At 38.5% G+C, this 23911-nt stretch overlaps 1 protein-coding gene across 1 annotated transcript in view; it reads left to right on the forward strand.

The window, feature by feature from the left end:
• Window positions 1-1619: 1619 nt before the first annotated feature.
• Window positions 1620-23911, forward strand: part of PNPLA4 (patatin like phospholipase domain containing 4) — a 33314-nt gene continuing 11022 nt past the window's right edge. Inside the window, exons 1-5 of the mRNA XM_008069887.1 lie at window positions 1620-1646; window positions 3142-3322; window positions 7020-7114; window positions 7269-7404; window positions 17257-17322. Of these exons, the coding sequence (XP_008068078.1) occupies window positions 1624-1646; window positions 3142-3322; window positions 7020-7114; window positions 7269-7404; window positions 17257-17322 (501 nt within the window). The 5' untranslated portion in view covers window positions 1620-1623. The remainder of the gene's footprint in view (window positions 1647-3141; window positions 3323-7019; window positions 7115-7268; window positions 7405-17256; window positions 17323-23911) is intronic.

Below are 23911 nucleotides of genomic sequence, written 5' to 3' on the forward strand. Positions count from 1 at the left end.
ACTTGGGGGGTAGAATTTCAATGTGTGAATTTTGGAGGTATAGAAACATACCGTAACTCCAGTACAGGAGCTAGACAAGTGCTTTGCAAACTTTAATGTGCATAGCAATACCAGGTGGATTCTGGTAAAATGCAAATTTTTATTCAGTAGATCTAAGCGGAGGCTTGGGATTCTTCTTTTCTCACAAGCTTCCTGGAGGATGCTCATATGGGAAGAATAACACTCAATCACAAAGAGTTTGAGGACAGAGAAAGGCTGAAGGACTGAAGAGTATGTCCTCCTGTATTTCCCTGATGCACGCTTCTCCTTCCCTTTACTAAATTCTAGTTTAAGTAAAGAATTCTGCGTAATACAGTTATGCTATGCTCAGGCATTAGTGTGTTTCTAGGATTGGCTGTTTTGGAAGTTTATGTGAATTAAAAACTAAATTTCTTCCTTAGTCATCATGTCAAGGACTTACAGAAAGTGTTGTGTGCCAGAGGTAGCACTCCAAAAGAGGGAGAAAAAGCCCAAGGCAGAGGTAGTTTGGAGAGTTCCACCCATCCTCCCTGTTTTGCTGAAGGTAGAGACACTCGCATCTGATTCTCCTTCATAGCTTCAATAAGAATAAATCTTTGTCCTTAAACCATGGACCTGGAGAACTTCAGTCATGAAGCCTGAGATTCCTCCAGGCTGGGTTATTAGGATTAGATGGGGAAGACACTACATGGAGAGAGAGTGAATTGTCAGTCCTTTACATTTGGCTGGAGATGTCCGGCATTTTGGCTACTATTGAAGCTGCTTCTCAAGTCTGACCAGAGTCAGAGGTACCAGAGGAAGGAGCAGAGACTATCTTCTGAGGGCTCCTTATGTGGCATGAGCTTTACATGGAGCTCTATCATTTTCATCCTGCAGACGGACCACCTGGGGAGCTCCCAGAGATTATGTATGTTACTTGTCCAAGGTCATACAGCAGAAGGCCAAATGAGGATGTGAAAGCGGCCCAAAGGCATAGGTCTTTCATTTCCACAGACTTACTTGTTAAAAAATGTAGGAGGTTATAAATACATTTACATTTAGTGAATGAATGAAAGTTGCAAGCATCATGTAAAATTGATACTAAAAATGGTGTATTTTTCACATACCTATCAATTTAAGGGAATTTTATAGTTTTAATAAAAAATGATAGAACGGCTGAATTTATTACTTTATTCCACAGATGAGCTTAGGAACTAAAAATGAATTGTTTAAAGTTACACAGTTAATAGAAACGTTGAGGTTAAGGTAGTATGTGTATATTTCTGTTCTAAATCATGACAGTTTAAAATGAATATTTTGTTTTGAATACAATTTCAATCACTTTAAGGAAAAACATCTGTATGTGTAATACTGATAAATAAAATAAAAATAAACCTTTTTTACTTTCAGAAAGTAAACAAAAAAACCCCCAAAAGACAAGTAGGGAAAAACCAAAGGTAGGCTTTGGAAAGCAGCAGGGTGGCCTGCCCCCAAGTAGCCCCTGGACTCCGCCCTCAGGGGCAAGTGGACCGCCCAGGCGGGTAGCAGGGACGGATGGAGAGGAACCGCTTCCGGAAAACAGACCCGAAAGGGGCAGGCACTTCCGGAGCACAGCCGATGAGGGTGATGAAAACTCAGCAGGCTCACAGGTGAGGGCCAGAACGGCAAGTCAAGCTGAAAGGCACAGGGGGGCGGTTAAAACGCCTCTCCAGGTGTCCGAAGACAGCGTGATTCTACACTAGAAAGTCTTGCCTGCACTCGGCGATACTTCGGTCGAGCGGCCGACGGCCGAGCGGGCGCCACCATGTTGCGTCCAGAGGTTTAAATACAGCAGGCGAGACCGGGGCGGTCACCTGCGTCGGTGCAATGACGTCGTCGATCTGCGCGGGGAGGCGGTGCTAACTCTCACTGTAGGACCTTCTTGGGCGGGCTCCCAGCAATAGTGGCCCGGCCCTGATAGGCGGAGCCTCGTTGAGTGACGGTCAGGCCCGGCCTTCTGATTAAGGGGACCGCTCAACTCGGAAGTACCTCAGGACTACTTGGTACGACGGAACACCGGGGTCCGGCGAGGGTCGGGAGGGTCAGAGTGTGCTGCCTAGGGGATGATGCGGCTGCAACCTCTGCCCTGCCTCCTCCAAGCCGCCGGGCACTGCCCCTGCGCAGGTCAGGCCTGGCCACCTGGAAACTGACCACCCGATCCCCTCTCCGCCCTCATCTGCCAAAATGGAATCAAAACCCGGACTTGGGCAGGTGCATCAGAATAAGCAGTTTTAGGTCTCGAAATTCGAGGTCCTGGCCATGTGTCTGATCTCAGGGTTTCTGAATGAGGGCCTATGGATCACCGAGGAAACTCTGAGGACCTCAGAGTGGGGAGCCGTGTGGGGTCATGATTTCATTCACGTGAGCAAATGGTGCCCACCGAGGCACAGGAAAACGTAGCATTTTGTATATAGATGTGTTGCAAGTATAAAGTTGTGTGGCTGACATTTCATGGAGCCTTCAGTTGACTTCGCCAGTCATGACCTCAGTTTGTCTTGAGGCACTTGACAATGAAATGTATTTCATTGTTCAATAACTTTATTGCATTATGGAGTGATTGTAGGTAGTGTTTTAAAACATATGGATGCTCACAATAGAAGTGAGGGACAGGAGCAGGGACCTATATTTGAAATCTTCTAGTACACTTACGAAGAGTAAATGTGTTATTTATTTGTAATTTGGTACAATCTCGAATAATTTTCTGTTCCCACCATAGTAGCACCCTACTCTCCCACAAAAAGTTTCAAAAGGTCAAGAAAAAAGACCAAATGTCCTTGCCAGTTGGAAGTTATACATCTGTTTCTTTCTAAGTAATTAAATAGCAGGCTGCATATTCTATGTAATGAACAAATATGGACTGTTATAATTTAAAATGTATATATGACTATTTGGTCAAGATGATGATGGAAAAGTTTTTCTTGAAAGGTTCCTGTGTTTCATTAGAATGAATTGAAACGATTGTGCTTAAAACAGAGAATGATATATTAGAAGAAAGCCTTGGAACAATTATCAGCACAAGACTACGTGGTATAGGTAATAAACTATACCAACTTATAGCATTCCTTTTTCTTTCTTTTTTTTTTTTATTGCTTATTCCGCAGCTAGAATGAAGCACATCAACTTGTCATTTGCAGCGTGTGGATTTCTGGGCATTTACCACTTGGGGGCAGCATCTGCACTGTGCAGACATGGCAACAAGCTTCTGAAGGATGTCAAGGCCTTTGCTGGAGCTTCTGCGGGATCTTTGGTTGCTTCTGTCCTGTTAACAGCACCAGAAAAAATAGAGGTAATTAAGTAGTCACTACGCTGTGCTCCTCATCAAGAAATTAAGAGTGAACAGAAAACATGAGTATTGACTCTATTAAGTTATCTCTACAGAGAAATAATCCTTTGCCTGGGAAACAGAAAAGGTTAAGACTTTTCCTTTAAAATTTAATCATTAGGGATATGTACCCTGGATGTGGAATAGAAGATTATTTGGGGTGACAGTGAAATAAGGATATAAAATGTCTTGAGTTTTTATTTATTCTTAAGATTCCAGGTCTGATCCTTTTCAAGCAAAGGACATTTCTTCTTTCTGTAATGATGAGAAAACATAGGGCCTCTTTTCAAGGCCTTGAACATGTGGCCTACAATGCTCTGCTCATTGCTATTTACAAATAGATATATAAATTAAAATGTGGGCATGAAATTTCTATTAAGTGGAATGGTATGAGAATTTAATTTGTTTTTAATCCTCACAGTAAGAGGAAGCTCTGAGTTCCAAGCAATTTATCCAGAAATAATAAAAATAAGCCCTCATTAGGTATTTTATTTAATGCAATTTATTTTTAAAAATCTGTTTTCTGCTATCTAGACAGTGATCAATTGTTTGCTGACTGTGAGAGCTAGTTGGAGAATATTATATGTTAATTACTTACATACTCTAGTGACTTTGAACAATAAGAAAATAGCAATTTAACACACTCATGCCCAAAAGTAAATTTCAGTCACATTTAAATTTTCAAAACTACCCAGTTTTAAACATCAGAATCTCATTCTCAGATCTATTGTGAGCTCATTATCAAATGGAAGCTGGATTTGAGGCCAGTTATTCAGAAATCCACTTATCTTTCCTTCCTTTCTTTTTATGGTTGATTTACAGGGAACTAGAAAAGTGATTAAAAACTCTAGAGATTACACAGGATGAGAATCTTGAGTCAGGAAAAGTATAAATAAGGTGTGAAAACGCCCCCTAAACTAGCAGAATCATATGCTTTCAGTTGCAAGCTAGCGCCTTTTCAGAAGTTTCCTTTTTGAAACAGCAGGCTTCTAGGGAGTCACTTCCTCCTTTTTAGTGCAGTCTTGCCTTTAGCTAGGGCAAATACTAAGCTTTGGAATTGGGTAGACTTGGCTTCCAACCCTCAACAAATTTAGAAATGTCTTGTGTGATTTAGAATTAACATGATTTGGATATACTGCCAAAATGCAGCCATTTAACTGAAATTCTGCAATGTTAAGATATTGAATAATTTACCTGTATTTAAGACTTAATATAATCATTTTCAACTCAAACTACCTGTTGTTTATTTTTTGCACTAAACTGGAGACTCAGTTGTATTGTCTTATTGTGTTGGTGTGATGAAAAAATTAAGTGTTTATCAGATACTTCCATGGGAAGGTGGGAAATTATTCTCTTTGTTTACTTAGGACATCCTTGTTTCTCCTTTTTCAAAATAATCTTTCAGCCACAATAGCCTTTTAACTTAAGGTTATTTTATTTCTTTTAAAATAGCATTTGAAATAATTCATTTGTAGTATTGTTTTGAGTTTTTGTAGCAAATTTTTCTACCTATTCAATTTGTGTTAGTTCAGTTCTCACTGATGGGGTAAGTTCCTCAAGCTTTTCACTGTTGTGACAAATACGTGTGTAATTAATCTTCTTCCGAGCTTATGCATGTATAATTAAGAGGAACACCTGATTCTGGGCATATTTTCGGTGGGAGGCAAATTTAGACATTGATATGTAAGAGCTCAATGCTGCAAACCTTTCCTCTGCCCTCACAATTTGCAAGGAAGGCATGGTGCCAGCCACAGTGGGGAACTCAAAGATGAATAAGTCTACTCCTTAACAAATTTGCAGTCTGGTCAGGAATATAATACATGTATGTGCAACTAAAATTCATACAAGGAAATAGCCTAGATGGACAGTCTAACTTAGTAGAACAAACACCCTATTTTGGGGGGCTGTCCTCATTTCTCACCTGGAAGCTTCTAGTGGCTTCCTGTTAGGTTAAACTGTATCCATTGCAGCTTCCTACAGTCTATGCACCTTGAAGCACTTAGAATAATATTACCCAAGTACAAATCTGAGCATCTCATTCCCCACAGGAACTCTATTGACTTCTGATAGTATGGCCCAGTTTTCTCAGCATGCATCACAAGGCCCTGTGTGGAATAGCCTTACTTGTAATTCTCCATGAAACATTTCAGCTCTGTGCCCTTCTGTGGGTTTTTCTTGCTGTTGTTTTTACTGTGTCCTCTTACATCTCTATCCCCTGTCTAGCTCCTATGCAAATTTTAGATTCCAACCCAGATGTCAAATTGAAGAGAAGCCTTTGGCAACCCCTGAGGTTCGAAGGTGATACCCACGGTATTTGTTTCTGCTGTAACAAATGGCTATACATTTAGTGGCTTAAAATAACAGGCATTTATTATCTTACAGTGATGGACATCATAAGTCTGAAAAAGTCTTCCTGAGCTAAAATTAAAATGTTAGCAGGGCCATGCTCTCTCTCTCCAAAGATTCTAGGGGAAAATCTGCTTCCTTGCCCTGTCCAGTTTCTAGTAACTGCCCACATTCCTTGGCGCCTGGGTCCATCCTTCATCTTTATAGCCATAAGCACGGCATCTTTAAATCTCTCTGACTCTCACCCTCCTGCCTCCCTCTTTTCCTTCTAAGAACGCTTGTGAAGATATTGGGCCCACCCATATAATCTGTGATCATCTTACCATCTCGAGATCCTTAACTTAATCACATCTGCAAAGTCCTTTTTGGCATGGAAGTTCACATAGTAACAGGTTCCAGGGACTAGAATATGAACATCTTTGAGGGGAGGGGAGAGGCCTTGATTCTTCCTACTACACCTTCATGGGGACTCTCACAGCACTCTGTAATCTGCTTTTGGAGATGAGAACAGGGACTCTCTCTTGCTTCCCCCAGAGCCCAGTGACTAGCCCAGTAGCCCTGTGGCCCAGTCAGTTGCTGGAATTAATTGATTAATTAGTTAATTAATAAAAGATAGACCTGGGTTTATTTTTTCTGACAATCATTTTTTGGCAAGATATTAGAATAGGTTTTTAATCTCTTCAAGCCTCAGTTCTTTTACCTGTCAAATGGGATGGTTAAACCCACCTTGCAGGGTTATGGGAAGAAAAACTGACAGAATCAGCCTCTGTGAATCCCAGTCCTGGTGCCCACAAGCACCCCCTGAGGGACGTTTGTAAAATACCAGTGCCCAAGACTAATCTCCAAAACTCTGATTTAATCCGTGCAAACCATAGACATCACCACTTCTGTCATTGGTGGTGTCATTAGTAATTAGCTCTGTTACAGAGTTTTAATCAAACTGCTTTTGAGGCCACAGAATTGGGGAAGGAAAGGAAGTTAATTGTGTTGAGGAAATCTTTTGAAGAATGTGCTCAATTAGAATTCAAATTGAACCTTCAAGGATTTTTCCGATGTGAGCACAGGCCCTTTAAGGTAGTTTAAAAAGAAAATACAAGAATTGAGATTGTGAGAACATATAACTTGCAGATGGCCTGAGAATGGTGGGTGAGGCCCACGCCTGGTGGGTGCTTTGCTCACCTGTGAAACAGTGTGGCTCCCTAAGTCTGAGGTTTGGCTGTATAGAATCCAGAGCATTGTGTGATGGGCACTGAGTTTTGGAAGTGGATTTTTTTTCTAACAACACATAGGGTTACTTATTAATTTTCTTTTTCAGGAATGCAACCAATTTACATACAAGTTTGCTGAAGAAATCAGAAGACAGTCTTTTGGGGCAGTGACGCCTGGTTATGACTTCATGGCCCGACTGAGGTATATAGAGAGTATATTCTGCCCCAAAGTATTGAAGACAGAATGTTGATGCCTCTGTACAAACTGTGGCAAGCTCAGCATTCACTCTTCTAAAATATTTATGAGGCATTCAATAATTGAAGGTGAATAATGCAGATCGCTTTCTCTTCTGTAGAAGTGGTATGGAGTCAATTCTTCCTTCCAACGCTCACAGCCTGGCCCAGAATCGACTGCATGTATCCATCACCAACACTAAAACCAGAGAAAATTACTTAGTCTCCAATTTTTCCTCCAGGGAAGACCTCATTAAGGTAACAATGCTGCATTTCCTGTTTGAGGAAATCAGCCAGTGCTGATTTGAATACTTCATATAAGTAATGAGCATTACCATGTTCTTGAGATCCTGTGTCTCATATCAAGTCTGTTAGATGGTTAAGTGCTCAGTATATTACGTGTTTGATGAAATATCACCAAGATCCCTCCTGAGGCCTCCTCAAGAATCACTGTGATCCAGAAGCTTCTTGTACTTGTTCAGTGTTTTCCTGCTGATGCCCAGGTCTCACATTTATTATGTGAAACAAGTCAGTGATGCTGTTTAGTAGCAATAATAGTTTCTTAAATTTATGTAGCTAATACTTTGCAGTTTATGTAGAGCTTTTAACATATACTCTCTTATTCAATCCTTCAATAGTCCTTCTGTAAATCAGGTAAGACAGGTGTTATTATGGCCCTTTCATATTTTTATCAAAGAAGAAATGGATAGAAAGGTTTTATGTGATGTATGTATATAACCAAGGTTACCCTGCATGCCAGTGGGAACCGATTTTAGCACCCAGGTCTCTTAACTTTCCAATCTAATGTTCCATTTTGTTTCTTCTGTTTTGTTTTGATCCCTTTCTATCCAAACACATTTGAAAGTTGGTTGGTTGAAAATTCATTATCTCTGGGAAATACTTTAGCTGATTGATTTCCAAACAACAATGTACTTTCTGTGGTAATGCACTGAATATTTGTAAATTGGAAAAGGTGTACTTTTCTTAGAATTTGCTTTTGTTTTCCCTTTTGAACAAATCGTGGCTTCAGGTAATTTGGAGAATGTATGTTTTGACATAGTAGCAAGTAATGCGTTGAGGTGAGTAGTAAAAGTTCCACCTGAATTAGATGATACATGCATTGATTTATTTATTTTTTTTACTCTGTTCGGATGCTGTAATTTGAAATACTTAATGAAAGGTTAAACTGACAAATAAAATTACCACACACTCGATATACCTATTATGCCAGTCTCTTGCTTTTAAAATAAGTATTTCTATTTAGAAAAAGTTTTTTTTTTCTATACTCTTATTATAATATTATGTCGACGTGACAATACAAAGGGAAGAGTTGGTCAACTCATGCCTAAATGGTCACAAGTTGTCATTGTCCAATGCAGACACATAAGCCTTGCCGTGGATCAGCATGCCTCTTCTGGTTTGTATAGGACACAGTGTGCTCCTGTGTCATAGAACAAAGGAGGAATTCTTCCCTCAGCTCTCCCCTTCTCATGGAGCCTGTCCCTGGCTACTCTGTCTAAAATGGCAGAACTCTCAGTTTCTGTCTTCTTACATCTCATCCTGATTTACTTATTGCTGTTTTATATACTACTATTCTACTACTTTTTAATATAGCTTGTACTGTTCATCTTCCTTTTCTATAGTAAGCCCCAAGAAGCAGGGATTTCTCTGGGTTGCCCATTACTACAGCCCAGAACCTCATAGCCACAATGTAGGCACTTTATCAATATGTGCGAAAGTAATGAATGTGAACCAAGGTGGCATCTGCTACCATGGCCTAATTTAAAATGAAAGAAATTAACAAAGAATCTGGGCCCTCCCTATTCAATGACCTAGGCAAAAAAAGCCCAGCTACTTAAAACTCAGTCAGGTCTGTAGTCCATGTGTTTAGCATCCTGCTTTAACTATACTCCAAACTGGATAAAATGGTCATCCTCTCTATTCCTCTTATTTGGGAGCGTGGTAGATAGAAGAATGGCCCCAAAGATGTCCTTACCCTAATTCCCAGAATGTTTCCAGATGTACCCTTACATGACAAAGGGAATTTTGTAGATGTGACTAAATTAAAGATCTTGAGATTGGGAGATGATCCTGGATTATCCAAGTTTGGGATTACCCAAACTTAACACACGAATCCTTAAAAATGGAGACCTCTCCTAGATTTGACACACACCATTACTGGTTCTGAGATGTAGGAACCCCACAAGCCAGGAGTGCACAGAAGTTTTTAGAAAGGCCGTTCCCCACTGACAGTCAGTAAAAGGGACCTCAGCCCTGCAACCATGTGGAATTGAGTTATTTTAATACCTGAAGGAGCAAGGAAAGAAGTTCTCCCCTACAGCCTCCAGAAGGGAGCACAACCCTGCCAACACCTTGATTTTGCCCAGTGAGACCCGTACCTAACTTTTGATCTTTAGACTGTGTGATAATCAATTTGTCTTGTTTTAAGCCTTTAATTTTGTAGTAATTTGTTATAACAGCAGTAGTAAACTATGGCTTTTAAGTAAACACAATGTTTTTCTATTTCCTTTGTTTTAGATAATAACTATTCAGAGAATTGGTATAATTGCTTGAGTTCATTGAGCAGAAGAGAAATAGTTGACACATGTGAAATGTTCAATGAGCAGAAGAGAAATAGTTGACACATATGTGAAATACGTTGTGAGAGAATATTGAATAATCAGCATTTATTCTAGGTTACGCAAGAAACATTCTAAATGTTTATTAGGCTGCTTTAACATTTCTTAGAACTAAAAATAAGGAAGAATGGATAGTTCCTTGATAGCGGATGATGTCTATAGAACTGTATGAAATCTATGCCTGGAAAAGGCTGGGATGAGTGGAGATTAGGCATGAGGGAGCAAAGAAAAAAGTGTGAAGAGGAAATAAAATAATCCCCTGCCAAAATCAACACGATCAAGTTTATATATTCTTGGGAAAGAGAAGACCAGTGGGCAGATGTTGTCCAAGCTGGTGCTGTGGAGGATGGTTGTTCTGACCTTTTTGGTTGGGAGAAGGGGTATAAGCTGTCTAAAGGTAGCACTGCTGCCCTTTGGTGGAGACTGGAGGCTCTGGGTTCTGCAGTCAGGAGCGGAAGGTGCCCAATAATGTGTAGATGATGCGCAACTCCAGGCCTCCCAGGGCTTTGTATATGTGGCTCTAAACACAGAACCTTGGTCTACAAGCCAATATCTGGAAATTCTGTAGATGTGAATAAGAGAGAGAGACACACACAGAGAAGGCGAGAAGGTGGAGGGAAGGAGAGAGGGAGGGAGGAAGAGAGTGAGAGAGAGAGAATAAAACTCAAGTTAGAGTAAAGGCACATGGGAAAATAATGAAATAATAAATACTGATAATTTTGACCTCCTTTAAGTCTACCACTTTCTATCTACTTTTATCATTAATTCATTTATTCTGTTTCTTACTAGTTGAATTTTTAAAAAGCTTTGGCTTTTTATCATTCACCAGCTAACTGCTATTCTTTACTATAGTCGGGATGTTTATGGACCTGAAAATCCAACTAGAAACCTGTAGCTTAGTGTTTCTGTGTGTGTTTGGGTGGTGTGCATTTGTGTATACTTTGAGGTCATTTTTGAACACTTCCTGGGATGATTAATTGTTTTATATGAGTGTTCTGGTGATCATGTCTAGCTCTAGCATTTCCTGATCCTGTCTTCTTAGACTTATTTTTGAGCTTCAGTTTTCTCATCTGTGAAATGGAATCATTAGCACAGTAACTCTAGCTACTATGGAGAACAAATAAAATAAAGTATGTGAAGTGTTTTAAATGGTAAAACCCCATATGCATGTTGACTAGGGCCAATATTTCATAAATAATGAATGAATAAGATAACTCATACATACCACTGCTCAGCACCCCTGTATGAATCTGTCCTGAAACTTTAAAGCCATCTTAAATTACAACTTTATTTTTTCAGGCTGAGTTGGCCTTACCCCTTCTTATCAATTTTATGTTTTAACCCTTATCACCTTTGTTTTTCATGAACAAGATACTAAACTCTATCTATAATATTTCAGGAAATGAATTACTACTGAGTTTTTTTGGTCACCTTTAGGCATTTGATTTTGTTGGCACTACAGGCCTTCTTTAAAAAAAATTTGTTTGATAATTCATACTTAAATTGTCTTAATTAACTTCACCTTTAGTAAATGGAAAGCTATTCTTTTATTTGATAGCTGCAATGCTAGTTGATTGTTTTTTGAGAAGCCCTGCTGCCCAATTGTGTGCCCTCAAAATGCCTTTGTTTGGAGTTGGATTTCCATAAAATTCTGAATCTTATATCCTTGGTGGTTTGACTCAGTCTTTTCTACTTTATAAGGTAGCGGTTCTCAACCTTTTTTGGTATCAGGGACCAGTTTCATGGAAGACAATTTTTCCATGGACTGGAGGAAGTGGGAATGCTTTTGGGATGATTAAAGTGCATAACATTTATTGTGCACTTTATTTCTATTATGATTACATTGTAATATATAATGAAATAATTATACAACTCACCATTTAAAAAAATTGTGGACAGAAGTGATAAATAAAATAATAAATAGCCCACATGCAGACTAAAGTAAGTCTCAGATTTTGATTTAAAGCCTGCCACCAGATGCAACTGTACAATTGAAGTACATCAACTCACTTGTCACTCATTGATGAGGTTTTGATAAAATTCTGCAAGCAATTGATTTATTATGGTCTCTGTGCAGTCAAACCTCACTGCTAATATTAATCTGTATTTGTAGCCACTCCCCAGCACTAGCATCACTGCCTCAACTCCACCTCAGATCATCAGGTATTAGATTCTCATAAAGAGCATGCAACCTAGATGCCTCGCATGTACAGTTCACAATAGGGTTCACACTGCTATGAGAATCTAATGCTGCAGCTGATCTGATGGAAGACAGAGCTCAGGCAGTAATGCAAGAAATGAGGAGCAGCTGCAAATACAGGTGAAGCTTCACTTGTTCACCCACTGCCCACCCCCTGCTGTGTGGCCCAGTTCCTAACGGGCCACAGACCAGTATGGGTCCATGGCGTGAGGTTTGTGCACCCCTGTTATAAAACATAAAACAGATGCATGGCCCTCAGACATTATTTTGTCCAGAATTGATTGATGCCAACCAATCCTCCCCAATAGTGACTATGCTGAGACAAGGAAACACAGGTGATATTTGCTGCCAAATGAATTTGAGGTGGTCTGCAGATGGGAGAGCCCAATATAAAGTTCAACCAGAGCCCAAGAATGTCCCCTCATTCAATTATCTTGCCTTTATTTCCCATCAGTTTGAGAGATTTATTTTGGGTGCCACATCTGGAAGAATATTCCCTCTAAGAATCAAATCCACCTATCCTTTATGTCTTTGGATCAGTTGTCATCAACAGATCAACACCAAACTAAAAATAGTTTCTGTAAATGCAGATAATTATTTGAGGATGGGAAAGAATATTGAAGGAGCAGTGTATACCTACCTAACACTTGTTGTTGGTGGACTGCGAAGTCTGTGGCCAGTCTCAACTACTCAGCACCTTGGTTTCTTTGTCTGTGAAATGAAATCCAGTCTCACCCACCTCACATTGTTCAAATGAAATATATGTGAACACGCTTCCTCAACTCTTAGGTACTTACCAGGCATACACAGCCACCTTTAGGGCCTCCACCCTCCTGACATCCATCCCTTCACACCCTTCATTCTGTGGCATGATTCCTTAATGATTTCTATCTTGGTGCACCACTCGACCACTATTCCCTGAATATCCAGGTGTGTGCATTTTGCATACCAACTCATTCATTCTAGGTTCCAATTTTTTTTCTGGTATATTTTTCTTTAGAAGCATACATGTAACCAGGAAATCCAATCCCATTTTAATATTAGCCTTCAGCTTAACATAACTATGGAGGTAAGTCCTATCTTTAAAAGAAAGCTACGTATCACCTCTAAGGTTGAGCAGAAATGATTTTTTTAATCAACAGTTCCTTGGCGCATTGGAGTTCTAGTTCCTGAGTTGGTGCAAATCATTGCGTTTTTCATGTTGAAAAGTGATGCACACATGTTTTCTGAAACAGTCTTTTGACATCTCTGAATGCTTTTTGACAGCGATACCCAAGAAGACTTTCATGCAGAATGGTGTCCCTGACCCTCTGGGGAAGGCCTACTCTGTCTCTGTTGCTACTGTGTCCTGATATCTATTTATTTATTTTTTGCTTATAGTAAGAATGCTCTTAAAGCTTGCCATCTTCTCACATTTAGCCTTGGGTAGGTGAAATAAGGACTGAATTTAAGATTGGTCATTATGTTGAAAAAACTAGGGAAGATAAATTTGTATCCGTCTTAGAATTTCAACTATACCAGCAGATTCTGTATAAACAGTTAGATTCTCATTAAAGTCCACTGTAAACTTTAGGCATAAACGAAGCTTGTTAAGAATTTATTCCCTAAGGAAGCCAAGCCATGTAATTTTCTAAACACCTCTTTTCTATAAAATCTAAAATGAAAAGAGCCAGTTAGAACGTGTATTGAATATGCACTTGGCAGCATTTTATACTGTTGCAACAGGAAGTCACCAACTTTCATTTTTATCTTTATGTATTTAGAAAGAATAAGACAAAAATCAAATAAATGGTTTCACATATATATAATGTTTAAAGTGTTTACCAAGTGAGGGGTGTGAAAGGTCGACCCCTGCTTTCTACATCAACATGCACAACCACAGCCACTGCACTATTGATATCTGGGGTCCGATAATTCTTTGTTGTGAGGGCTGTCCTCTGCTTTGTAGGAAGTTTAGCAGCATCCCTGGCCTCTACATAGTAGAAGCCAGCAGGACACCCCCTACCTCATGTTGTCACAGATGCACTGCTAAATGTTCCTAGGGAGTAAAATCGTTCCCACTTGAGAGCCACTGCTATAGATGTATTGAGATTTATTGGTGGTGAATTTCACTGGGAACACTGCAAGCTCAGATATACTAAAAGCACATATTTAAGCATAATATTTTATTAAGTGACCTTAGAATGTCAGTTTTTGTCTCTTTTCTTAGAAAATCCTATTTGTCTGCAATAAAATGGCAGTAAGCCGACTACGAGTAAGAAAAGCCACTTAGTTCTTAACTATCTAAAGCTAATTTTCCCACTAAATTCAGTTTGATATACAAATCACCAGTCCATATAAAGGGAGAGTAAGCTATGACAAGAACAAATACATTGATTTGGAGGAGTGACAGGTATTTTCTTGTTCGCTGCACTTTTCACATTCAGGAGGATTCTTACTGTTATTATCTGTAGGAAAGTAATTGGATAGCATTTTTTCTCTAAATACCTCAAAACAGTTCTAAGAATTAACCTGTGAACACTGCATTATACTTTGACATTGAGAGGAGGGAAGAAAAAAGGAACATAATTCTGGTTCTAAGCGCAATAATTTCTTTTTGTAGGCTACATATGTCTCTGTGGCATAATGAAGTAAACTGTTATATTTATAGAGAGTCTTTGGTCCTTTAAAGATCTTTAAGTACTGTAATTTCACAATATGTGTGCTATCCACAAATTGTTCTAGTTATTGCCATGGTACAGTGTTGTATTTGCTGAATAACCTCATTAAGTAGCTACATTGTGCTTGCAAAACATACCTAGGGTTTGTGATTGCTTTTTTAAAGAAGTAGCTAACTGATGATAGGGTCAAATTTAGTTAGGATGAATGCAAGTGCCCTAACTGTAAACAACCTTTCTCTGAAAAATACTCAACTGCCGATGATATCATTACTATGGGGTGAGAGGCATTGGCAGGGCGGGGTAGGGAGGAGAGCTGAGAGAGAACTGAAGATGCTTGCTTTCTATCCTATCTTTCCTATTGATTTGTTAAGTGATCTTCAACAAATTACCTAAAATGATACTCCTGCCTTGCCTCTTTGTGGAATGGGCGTGTTTGATGTAATATCACACTGTTCTATTATGCAGCACATTTAAAGCTGAGATTTTGAGACGAATGCCTTGGTGCTGGAATGTCTTCATTGACTCTTTGTAGAAGGTTGACAGATCTTCTGTGAGGTTGTTATTATACCTTGTGATAAATAAGCAAACAATTACATAAAAAGTAAATAAAAGTGTCTGCTTTCCTCTGGGAAATAGTGCTGCAAATTAGTATGCATTCAGTAATTCAGTAACCAAGTGATTGAGGTAGATGTGCCTAACATTGGCTGAAAAAGCAACAGACAAAAAAGAACCAAATGTAAGAAATCTGACTTGTGTATGTTGGCCCTGGTAACAATACATGTGAACAAATGTCATATTAAAATTGAACCAGGTCTAGACGCAGTCTGAACCATTTATTAGCGGAAAGACATTTAGGCAAGTGACTTCATCTTTTTAAGAAGCATTTGTAAGAGAATTAAATGAGACATTATATTTGAAGGTACCTAGCAGGGACTACCTCATGGGTGTGCAACCTAGATGTTTTGCACCAGCCTTCCCTATCAAAATGGCACCACCATTGGTTTAATGCTCTGCTGACAATATTTTGAAATTCTTCATGCTTTCTGAACAAGGGACCCTGCATTTTTATTTTGCATGGGGCCACCAAATTATATAGCGCCATCCAGCACCAGCCTGGTGCAACAGAACACTTTTACGCATGGCTATTTCCTGTCTTCTTTCCTGTTGGAGTACCTGTGTTGTGCTGTTGCCTTTGAATTTGCCTCTATTGAAATCTGAGGCCCCAGAAGCATCTTTGGCTACCTATCAGGAGCCTACTGCTATAGGTGCTGTTACAACCAGGACCCGTCCCTTTGCACCAACATGCCACCAACATCATGGGACAATCCTTGTTGATGTCAAGGATTAGTGAGAATGAGGGGAGTGTCAGGAGTGTTCAGTCTCACCATGGAGAAGGGAGAGACACCCAACAGGCATTTGTTGAGTATCAGTCCTGTGAAGGACTGACATACCAGGAGAGAGACACAAGTCTCTGTTTCTTCAGTGGGTTTTTGGTAATGAGAAGACAGAAGAAATATGATCAAGGAAGAGCTACTACACAAGAAAGCGATGCCAAATTCCATGCCCACGGCCTGGAAATAAACATTGCAAGAGTGGGTTGCAGCTGTGTGAGGCCACAACTCAGAGAGGATTTTTCTGTAGAAAACGTGTCACACTGGTGAGTGGGTCTATAATTTAGTTGCAGTTCAGAATAAACAGACTTTTGAGGGCTTACCTAAAAACCATACCTATAATATTGTTTTTTTGGGGAAAATGCCTTCTAAGTTCTAAGTAATTCTAAATGAATGCTTTACAAATCAGTGTTTGAGCCTTAATCTATCTCTGAATAATGTATGTTGAAAAAGAATCTCATGAAATCTTTGACAACAAACATTCATAGAGTCTTTCATTTATCAGTTGAAAGATTATAGCTTAAAAAATACTCAGTATCTAATGCTGTATGTTTTCAAATAGAACATTAGTTATTTGGAAACTACACAGCAAAATAAAACATTTACATTTCAGAAAAGCTATCAAAACCTAACTTCTTATGATGCAAGGAATAGTAATATCCTAAATGACAATCTTTTTCGACATTTTAAGTGGAAGATAAAGTATAATTGGTGTACCTAGTTGCCAGAGTTTCATTTATATCCCAACCATGTCGCTAGAACATAAATGTGTTGCTTCCTTTGTACATCCTGGTGACATAAATTAGAACATCTCTGAGCTGTAGTCTAATCTCCTCTGTCATAACCAAGGGGGTTTGTTCCTCTGGAAAATGAGTACAACTTTAAAATGATTTTTACAGTATATGATAGAATATTATGTATAATTTATTTGGAACCTGTACATACTCAGAAATTTAGACTTACCTTAAACTTAATTTTGTAATAACTTGGTTGTCTGCAATTAAAATACTTATTTTTACTCAGGGGAAATTGATTGATTCAGAGAGTGTCTTTTCAGATATTAAAAATGTTAACTTTTTTGCAAGTATGTGCAGTGTGCACTTGAAAATATATGGAACTTATTCATTTAATAAGATTTTTATAGTAAATAATACATCAAATTTATTGTCTGACTATTAATGCCTGTATTCATGAATTGTATCTTTATTTTATCCATCCAGGTTCTCTTAGCTAGCAGTTTTGTGCCCATTTATGCAGGACTGAAACCAGTGGAATACAAAGGGCAGGTAAGGTTGTTATAACTGAGAAATTACCCTAAGTCCCATGTCAGTATGTTTCTTTTGAAAGATCTAATTTTATAATTATTCTGTTGGCTCCAATTCAGTTTATATGTTTTTTTCTCCTCACAAATAACTTGTTTCTATTTAAGATGGAAAAAAATCAAACACAAGGGGCTGTGGTAACATGTCATCAAGACATGTTTCAGGACTATTTAGACTTGGCTTTCCATCTGAAGTCTGCTGTTAGCACTGCCCAGTGACCTCTTTGCACGCCTCTTTCCTCATTCTACACAGTATTTGTTCTCAGCATTCACCATTCTACCCTGGGTGGCTCCTCTATCACATGACCACAGGCTCAGCATGTTCATTTTATAATCAAATATGGTGTCTGCTTCACACATGCCAGTGATATGCATTATTTAATCAAATACCGTATCCGTTTAACAAATACCAGAAATATAAATTTTAAAACCAGATACAGTATCTGCTTAACACATACCAAAGACATATATTTTATAATCAAATAGAATATCAAATAGAGTATTTAGCATATACCAGAGATCAGACTTATATTCATGGGTAAATAAATGACATTTGTTTTATATATACATGATGTGTATTTATTCATAAATAAGCACATACAAAGTGTTTTATAATCATTTATTTATTTATTCATTCATTCACCCACTTACTTTGAAAACCCAGCATCCCTTGAGCATAGCCTTGCTTAAGGAATTGACGATCTCAATTCCTCAAAAGAGCTGATTTGTATAAACTCCTTGGCTAATATGATTGAGGAAATGTTCCTGCTCTGATTGTCAGTCCTCATGATTTTCTTTCATTGAGCTTGGTTTGTCTTCTGAATTCTTTTTTGTTCTTTTGTTCTTTCTGTACGATTCTTGGACCAAACCAGTCTATGCTGGAATGGTTGTCTAAAGAGATAGATGAGAAGTTCAAGGCACAGAGAGGTTAAATAACTGGATGAAGGCCATGTTGATAGAGAGTCAGAGCCAAAAGGTGACTATTATGTCTAATTTGGACTATTTATTAGCCATTAAAAAACTATATATTCTTTTCAGTGATATACTTATATAATAGTAGTCCAAGGCCCTCTTTGTGGCCAGTTAGAAACAAAGCATCTCCTGAGGTTTTTTAGGAGCAACAAAATAATTTAAACATCAGCTCATGTAAAGCAGATTAAGCTTTTATATTTTTTCTGTTTTTGATACTATCTCTCAGAGCTAATAAATACTCAGTTTTCAAGCAAGTGTGATTTATTTTCTTTTTTTATTTTTCTTTTTTAATTTTTTTATTTTAATGAAGTGGGGTACAATGCAGGATTAGGTATACAGATGTTCATTATGCAGGTAGCCTTGTTGATGAGGTGTGCTCCTCCCTCCCCTAGCAATTTCCCTGAACTGCCAGTCCCACCCCCCCTACCCTGCCAGTCTCCCACTACTGCCAATTCCTTTCTTTCAGTATTGTGATTATTGTTCGTGGTCTGCTTATGAGTGAGAACATATGGTACTCTGTTCTTTGTTTCTGTGATAGATCACTGAATATGATAGTCTCTAAATTCATCCAAGTTGCTGCAAAGTCCATATGTTTGTCCTTCTTTATGGCTGCATAATATTACATTGTATATATGTATCACTTTTTTTTATACAGTCCAGCTTCGATGGGCAGCATGGTTGGTTCTATGTTTTTGCTATGTGAATAGAGCTGCAATAAACATATGTGTGCAGGTATCTTTTTTGTAGAATAATTTGAGTTCCTCTGAGTATATTCCCTATAGGGGAATTGCTGGGTCATATGGAAGGTCAATTTCTAGCTCTTTCAGAAATGACCACACTTTTCCAAAGAGGATCATGTTTTGCATTACCACCAGCAGTGCAGAAGCATTCCTTTCTCTCCACATCCTCGCCAGCATCTGTTGTTGGTTTTTTTATTGATGATGACCATACTTACTGGGATTAGGTGGTATCTCTATTTGATTTTGATTTGCATTTCTCTGATGATTAGTGAGGCTGAGCACTTTTTCGTGTATCTGTTGGCTGCCTGTATATCTTCTTTTGAGAGGTGTCTATTCATGTCTTTTGCCTACTTCTTAATGGGGTTGTTTGTTTGTTTGTTTTTTCCCTTTCGGTACATTTGAGCTCTCTGTGGATCCTAGATGTTAGCCATTTGTCAGATATACAGTTGGCAAATATTTTTTACCATTCTGTGGGCTGTCTTCCTGCTCTCTTGATGGTTTCTTTTGCTTTGCAGAAGCTCGTCAGTTTGATGAGGTCCTACTTGTCTCTCTTATTTCCTTATGGTATTGGGCACTTAGGGTTCTGATCACGTATTGGTTTGCCAGTTCCAATTTCCGTAAGGGTGTCTCCTGCATTTTCTAAGATTCTTATAGTTTGAGGTTTTATGTTTAGGTCTTTGATTCATTTAGAGTTAATTTTTGTGTATGGTGCTAGGTAGAGGTCCTGTTTCAATCTTCTGCATGTGATCAGCCAATTTTCCAAGCACCATTTACTAAATAGGTCCTCCTCTCCCCAGTGGTTGTTAGTGGAGGCTTTGTCAAAGATGACTTGGTTGAGAAATTGAGGCTTTGCTTCCAGAATCTCTATGCTGTTCCATTAGTCTATATGCCTGTTTTTGTACCAATACCAGGCTGTTTTGATTACTGTAGCCTTATAGTAAAGTTTGAAGTCTGGAAGTTTGATACCTCCTGCTTTGTTTCTCTTGCTAAGGATTGTTCTGGCTATTCATTGTCGTTTATGTTTCCATATGAATTTCTGTATTGTCATTTTCATTTTTGAGAAGAATGATGTTGGTAATTTAATAGATATTGTGTTGAATCTGTAGAATTGGTAGGATAGGCATTTTAACAATATTGATTCTTTCTATACATGAACATGGAATTTTTTCCATTTTTTGTGTCTACTTAGATTTCTTTGATCAGTGTTTTGTAGTGCCCATTGTAAAGGTCTTTCACTTCTCTGGTTAGGAAGATGCTGAGGTATTACTCTTTTTTGTGTGTGGCTATTGTGAATGGGATTGTGCTTTTATTTATTTATTTTTGTTTTGTTTTGTTTTGTTTTTTTTGATTTGGAGTCTCACTCTGTCGCCCAGACTGGAGTGCGGTGGCTGCTCCTGGCCACCACAGCCTCGACCTGCTGGGCTCCAGTGATCCTTCCGCCTCAGCCTTCCAAGTAGCTGGAACTACAAGCGTGTGCTACCACGCCCGGCTAATTTTTTGATTTATTGTAGAGATGATGTCTTGCCTGCCCAGGCAGGTCTCGAACCCGCGGACTCAGGCAATCCACTCACCTCAGCCTCCCAAAGGTGCGGGATTACAGGCTGAGCCACCGAGCCCGGCTGGATTGTGCTTTTAATTTGATTCTCTGCCTGCTTGTTGTTGGTGAGTAGGAATGCAACTGCCTTTTGCACATTCATTTTGCACCCTGAGACTTTGCCAAAGTCCTTTATCAGTGTAAGCAGATTTTTGACAGATTCTCTTGGATTTTCAATGTATAGGATCATATCATCAGCAAAGAGGAATAACTTGACTTCCTATTTTCCTGTTTGGATACCCCTGCTTTCCTTCTCATGTCTAATTGCCCTAGCTAGGACTTCCAACACTATGTTGAACAAGAGGGGTGAGAGTGGGCAGTCTTGTCTTGTTCCATTTTTCAGGGGAAATGTTTCCAGTTTCTGCCCATTTAGTAATATGTTAGCTGTGAGTTTATCATAGATGGCACTTACTGTTTTGAAGTATGTTCCTTCTATACCTAGGTATTTGAGGGTTTTTATCAAGAAGGGATGCTGGATTTTATCAAAAGCTTTTTCTGCATCTAATGATGTAATCATGTGGTTCTTGTTTTTACATCTGTTCATGTATTTAATTACATTTATGGTCTTGCAAATGTTGAACCAGCCCTGCATCCTGGGGATAAAACCTACTTGGTCATAGTGGATGATTTTTGAGATGTGTTTTTGGATCCTATTTGCTAGAATCTTGTTGAGGATTTTAGCATCTATGTTAATAAGGGATATTGGCCTGTACTTCTCTTTTTTTGTTGGATCTTTACCCGGTTTAGATATCAGTGTGCTCTGAGCTTTGAAAAATGATTTGGAGAGAATTCCATCTTTCTCAATTCCCTGGGGTACTTTCAATAGGATTGGTATCAGTTCCTTCTTGTACATTTTATAGAATTCTGCTAGAAAGCCATCTCGTCCAGGGCCTTTTTTTTGTAGGTAGTATTTGTATGACAGAGTCAATTTCCTGGGTTATTACTGGTCTATTTAGTGTCTCAATGCCTTCTTGTTTCAACCTGGGGAGGTTGGGTGATGTCAGAAAGTCCTCCATTTCATTTAGGTTTTCAAGTTTGTTTCCATATGGATGTACATAATCATCTCTGATCATCTTTTGTGTTTCTTCGGAGTCATTTGTGATTTGATCTTTTATATTTCTGGTTTATTTAGACCTTTTCTCTCTTTTTCTTGGTCATTCTGGCTAGGAGTCCATCAATCTTGTTAATTATTTCAAAGAACCAGCTTTTTGTTTTGTTGATGTTTTCTAAGATATTTTTGTCTTCTATGTCCTGTATTTGGTTTCTTTTTATTTTGTTGATTTGGATTCTTCTGCTAAAGTTTGGGTTTTCGTTGTCTTATCTTTCCAGCTCCCTTAGGTGATTTGTTAGGCTCTTCACTTGTGAACTTTCCATTTTCTTGATGTCTCCTTGTAGAGATATAAATTCCCCTCTTAGAACTGTTTTCATGGCGTCCCAGAGGCTTTGGTAAGATGTTTCTTCATTTTCATTTGTTTCCAGGAATCTTTAAATTTCTGCTTTGATTTCAGTGTTGACCCAGTAGTTGTTTCACATCATTCTGTTTAGTGTCTATGTCTTTGTGGGCTTTGGGGGAAGTTTGTTGGTGTTGCTATTTCATTTTTATTCTACTGTGGTCTGGGAAGGTGCATGGCAAGATTTCAACTTTATGGAATTTGTTTATGCTTGATTTATGGCCAAGGATGTTATCGATCTTGGAGTATGTTCCATGTGATGATGAGTAGAATGTATATTCTGTGGTTGTTGGGTGGAAGAATCTGTAGGTATCTATTAAGTCCATTTGGTCGAGTGTCAAGTTTAGGTTCTGGATCTCCTGGTTGATTTTTTTGCCTTGATGATCTATCTAGGACTGTTAGTAGGGTATTCAAGTGCCCTGCTATAATAGTGTTAATGTCATTGTCTTTTTTTAGTTTATTTAGTTGCTTTATAAATGCTGGTGCTCCTGTGTTGTGTGCGTATATGTTTAGGATGGATATTTCTTGTTGATGGATTGAAACTTTTATCATTATGTGGTGTCCTTTTGTATCTTTTTTTTAAATCAATATTTTTTATTATGATATTTTTGATAGCTTGATGATTGTTTTGTGTGATATTAAGATTGTGACTCTTGCCTTCTTTTATGATCCATTTACCTGGAAACTTGTTTTCCATCTTTAACTTTGAGTCTGTGTGCATCCCTTGTGGTGAAATGAGTTTCCTGGATGCAGGAAATCACTAGGTCATGGTTTCTTATCCAGTTTGCCATTCTGTGTCATTTCAGTGGTGCATATAGTCCATTCACATTCAGGGTGATTATTGAAATGTGATTGTTTATCCCTGTCATGAGGTTCTTATAAACTTTTTTCTTTGCTTGTTGTCTTTTGGCTTTGGGGTAGATGGGTGTGTGTGTTTTCAAGTTTCTTTTTGTGATGTATTCTCTGTTGATTCTGTGCTCTGCTATTTTCTTGGGAAGTGTGTGGTCATTCATTTTTTTTTCTTTATTCTGTGCTTAATACCTTTTTAAGTATCTCCTCTAGAGCTGGTCTGGAATCTGCATAATGTGTTAGGGATTGGATGTCTGGGAAGGATTTTAATTCTCCATCACTGATGAAACTGAGCTTGCCTGAATAGGAAATTCTTGGTTGAAATTTTTATCTTTGAGGACTTTGACCATAGGGCTCCAATCCCTTCTTGCTTGTAGTGTTTCTGCCGATAGATCTCCTGCTATTCTGGTTAGTTTTCCCCAGTAGGTAGTCTGACCTTTCTTTCTTGCTGCCTTTGGGGTTTTTTCCATTGTGCCTACTTTGTGTGGGCAAATTACTGTGTATCTAGTTGTTGGTCTTCTCATTTGATGTCTTGTGGGGGTTTTCTGTATCGCTTGTGCTCGCCTGGTCACATCTCTGAGATGGGGCAAGTTTTCTTGGATTACCTCCTGGAATACTTGCTCCAAGTTGTTCTCCATTTCTCTTTCTTCTTCTGGGATACAAATCAGGCATTGGTTTTGTCTCTTGATATAATTGCACTTCTCTTATAGGCTTTGTTCTTTCTTTCTGAGTCTCCTTTCTATGTGTGTGTTTTGTTTGTTTGTTTGTTTGTTTGTTTGTTTTTTACAGATTGCATTAATTCCATGTTCTGGTCTTCAAATTCTGAGATTCTTTCTTCAGCTAGATTAATTCTGCTTTCCATGCTTGTCATCTTGTTATTTATTTCCTGGATGAAATTTTTTATTGCCAAAATCTGTGTTACAAGTTCTTTCAGTGTTGCATCTTGTC

Source organism: Carlito syrichta, unplaced genomic scaffold, assembly GCF_000164805.1.
Source record: "Carlito syrichta isolate Samal-C Ts95f unplaced genomic scaffold, Tarsius_syrichta-2.0.1 Scaffold312313, whole genome shotgun sequence".
NCBI classification, from domain to species: domain Eukaryota; kingdom Metazoa; phylum Chordata; class Mammalia; order Primates; family Tarsiidae; genus Carlito; species Carlito syrichta.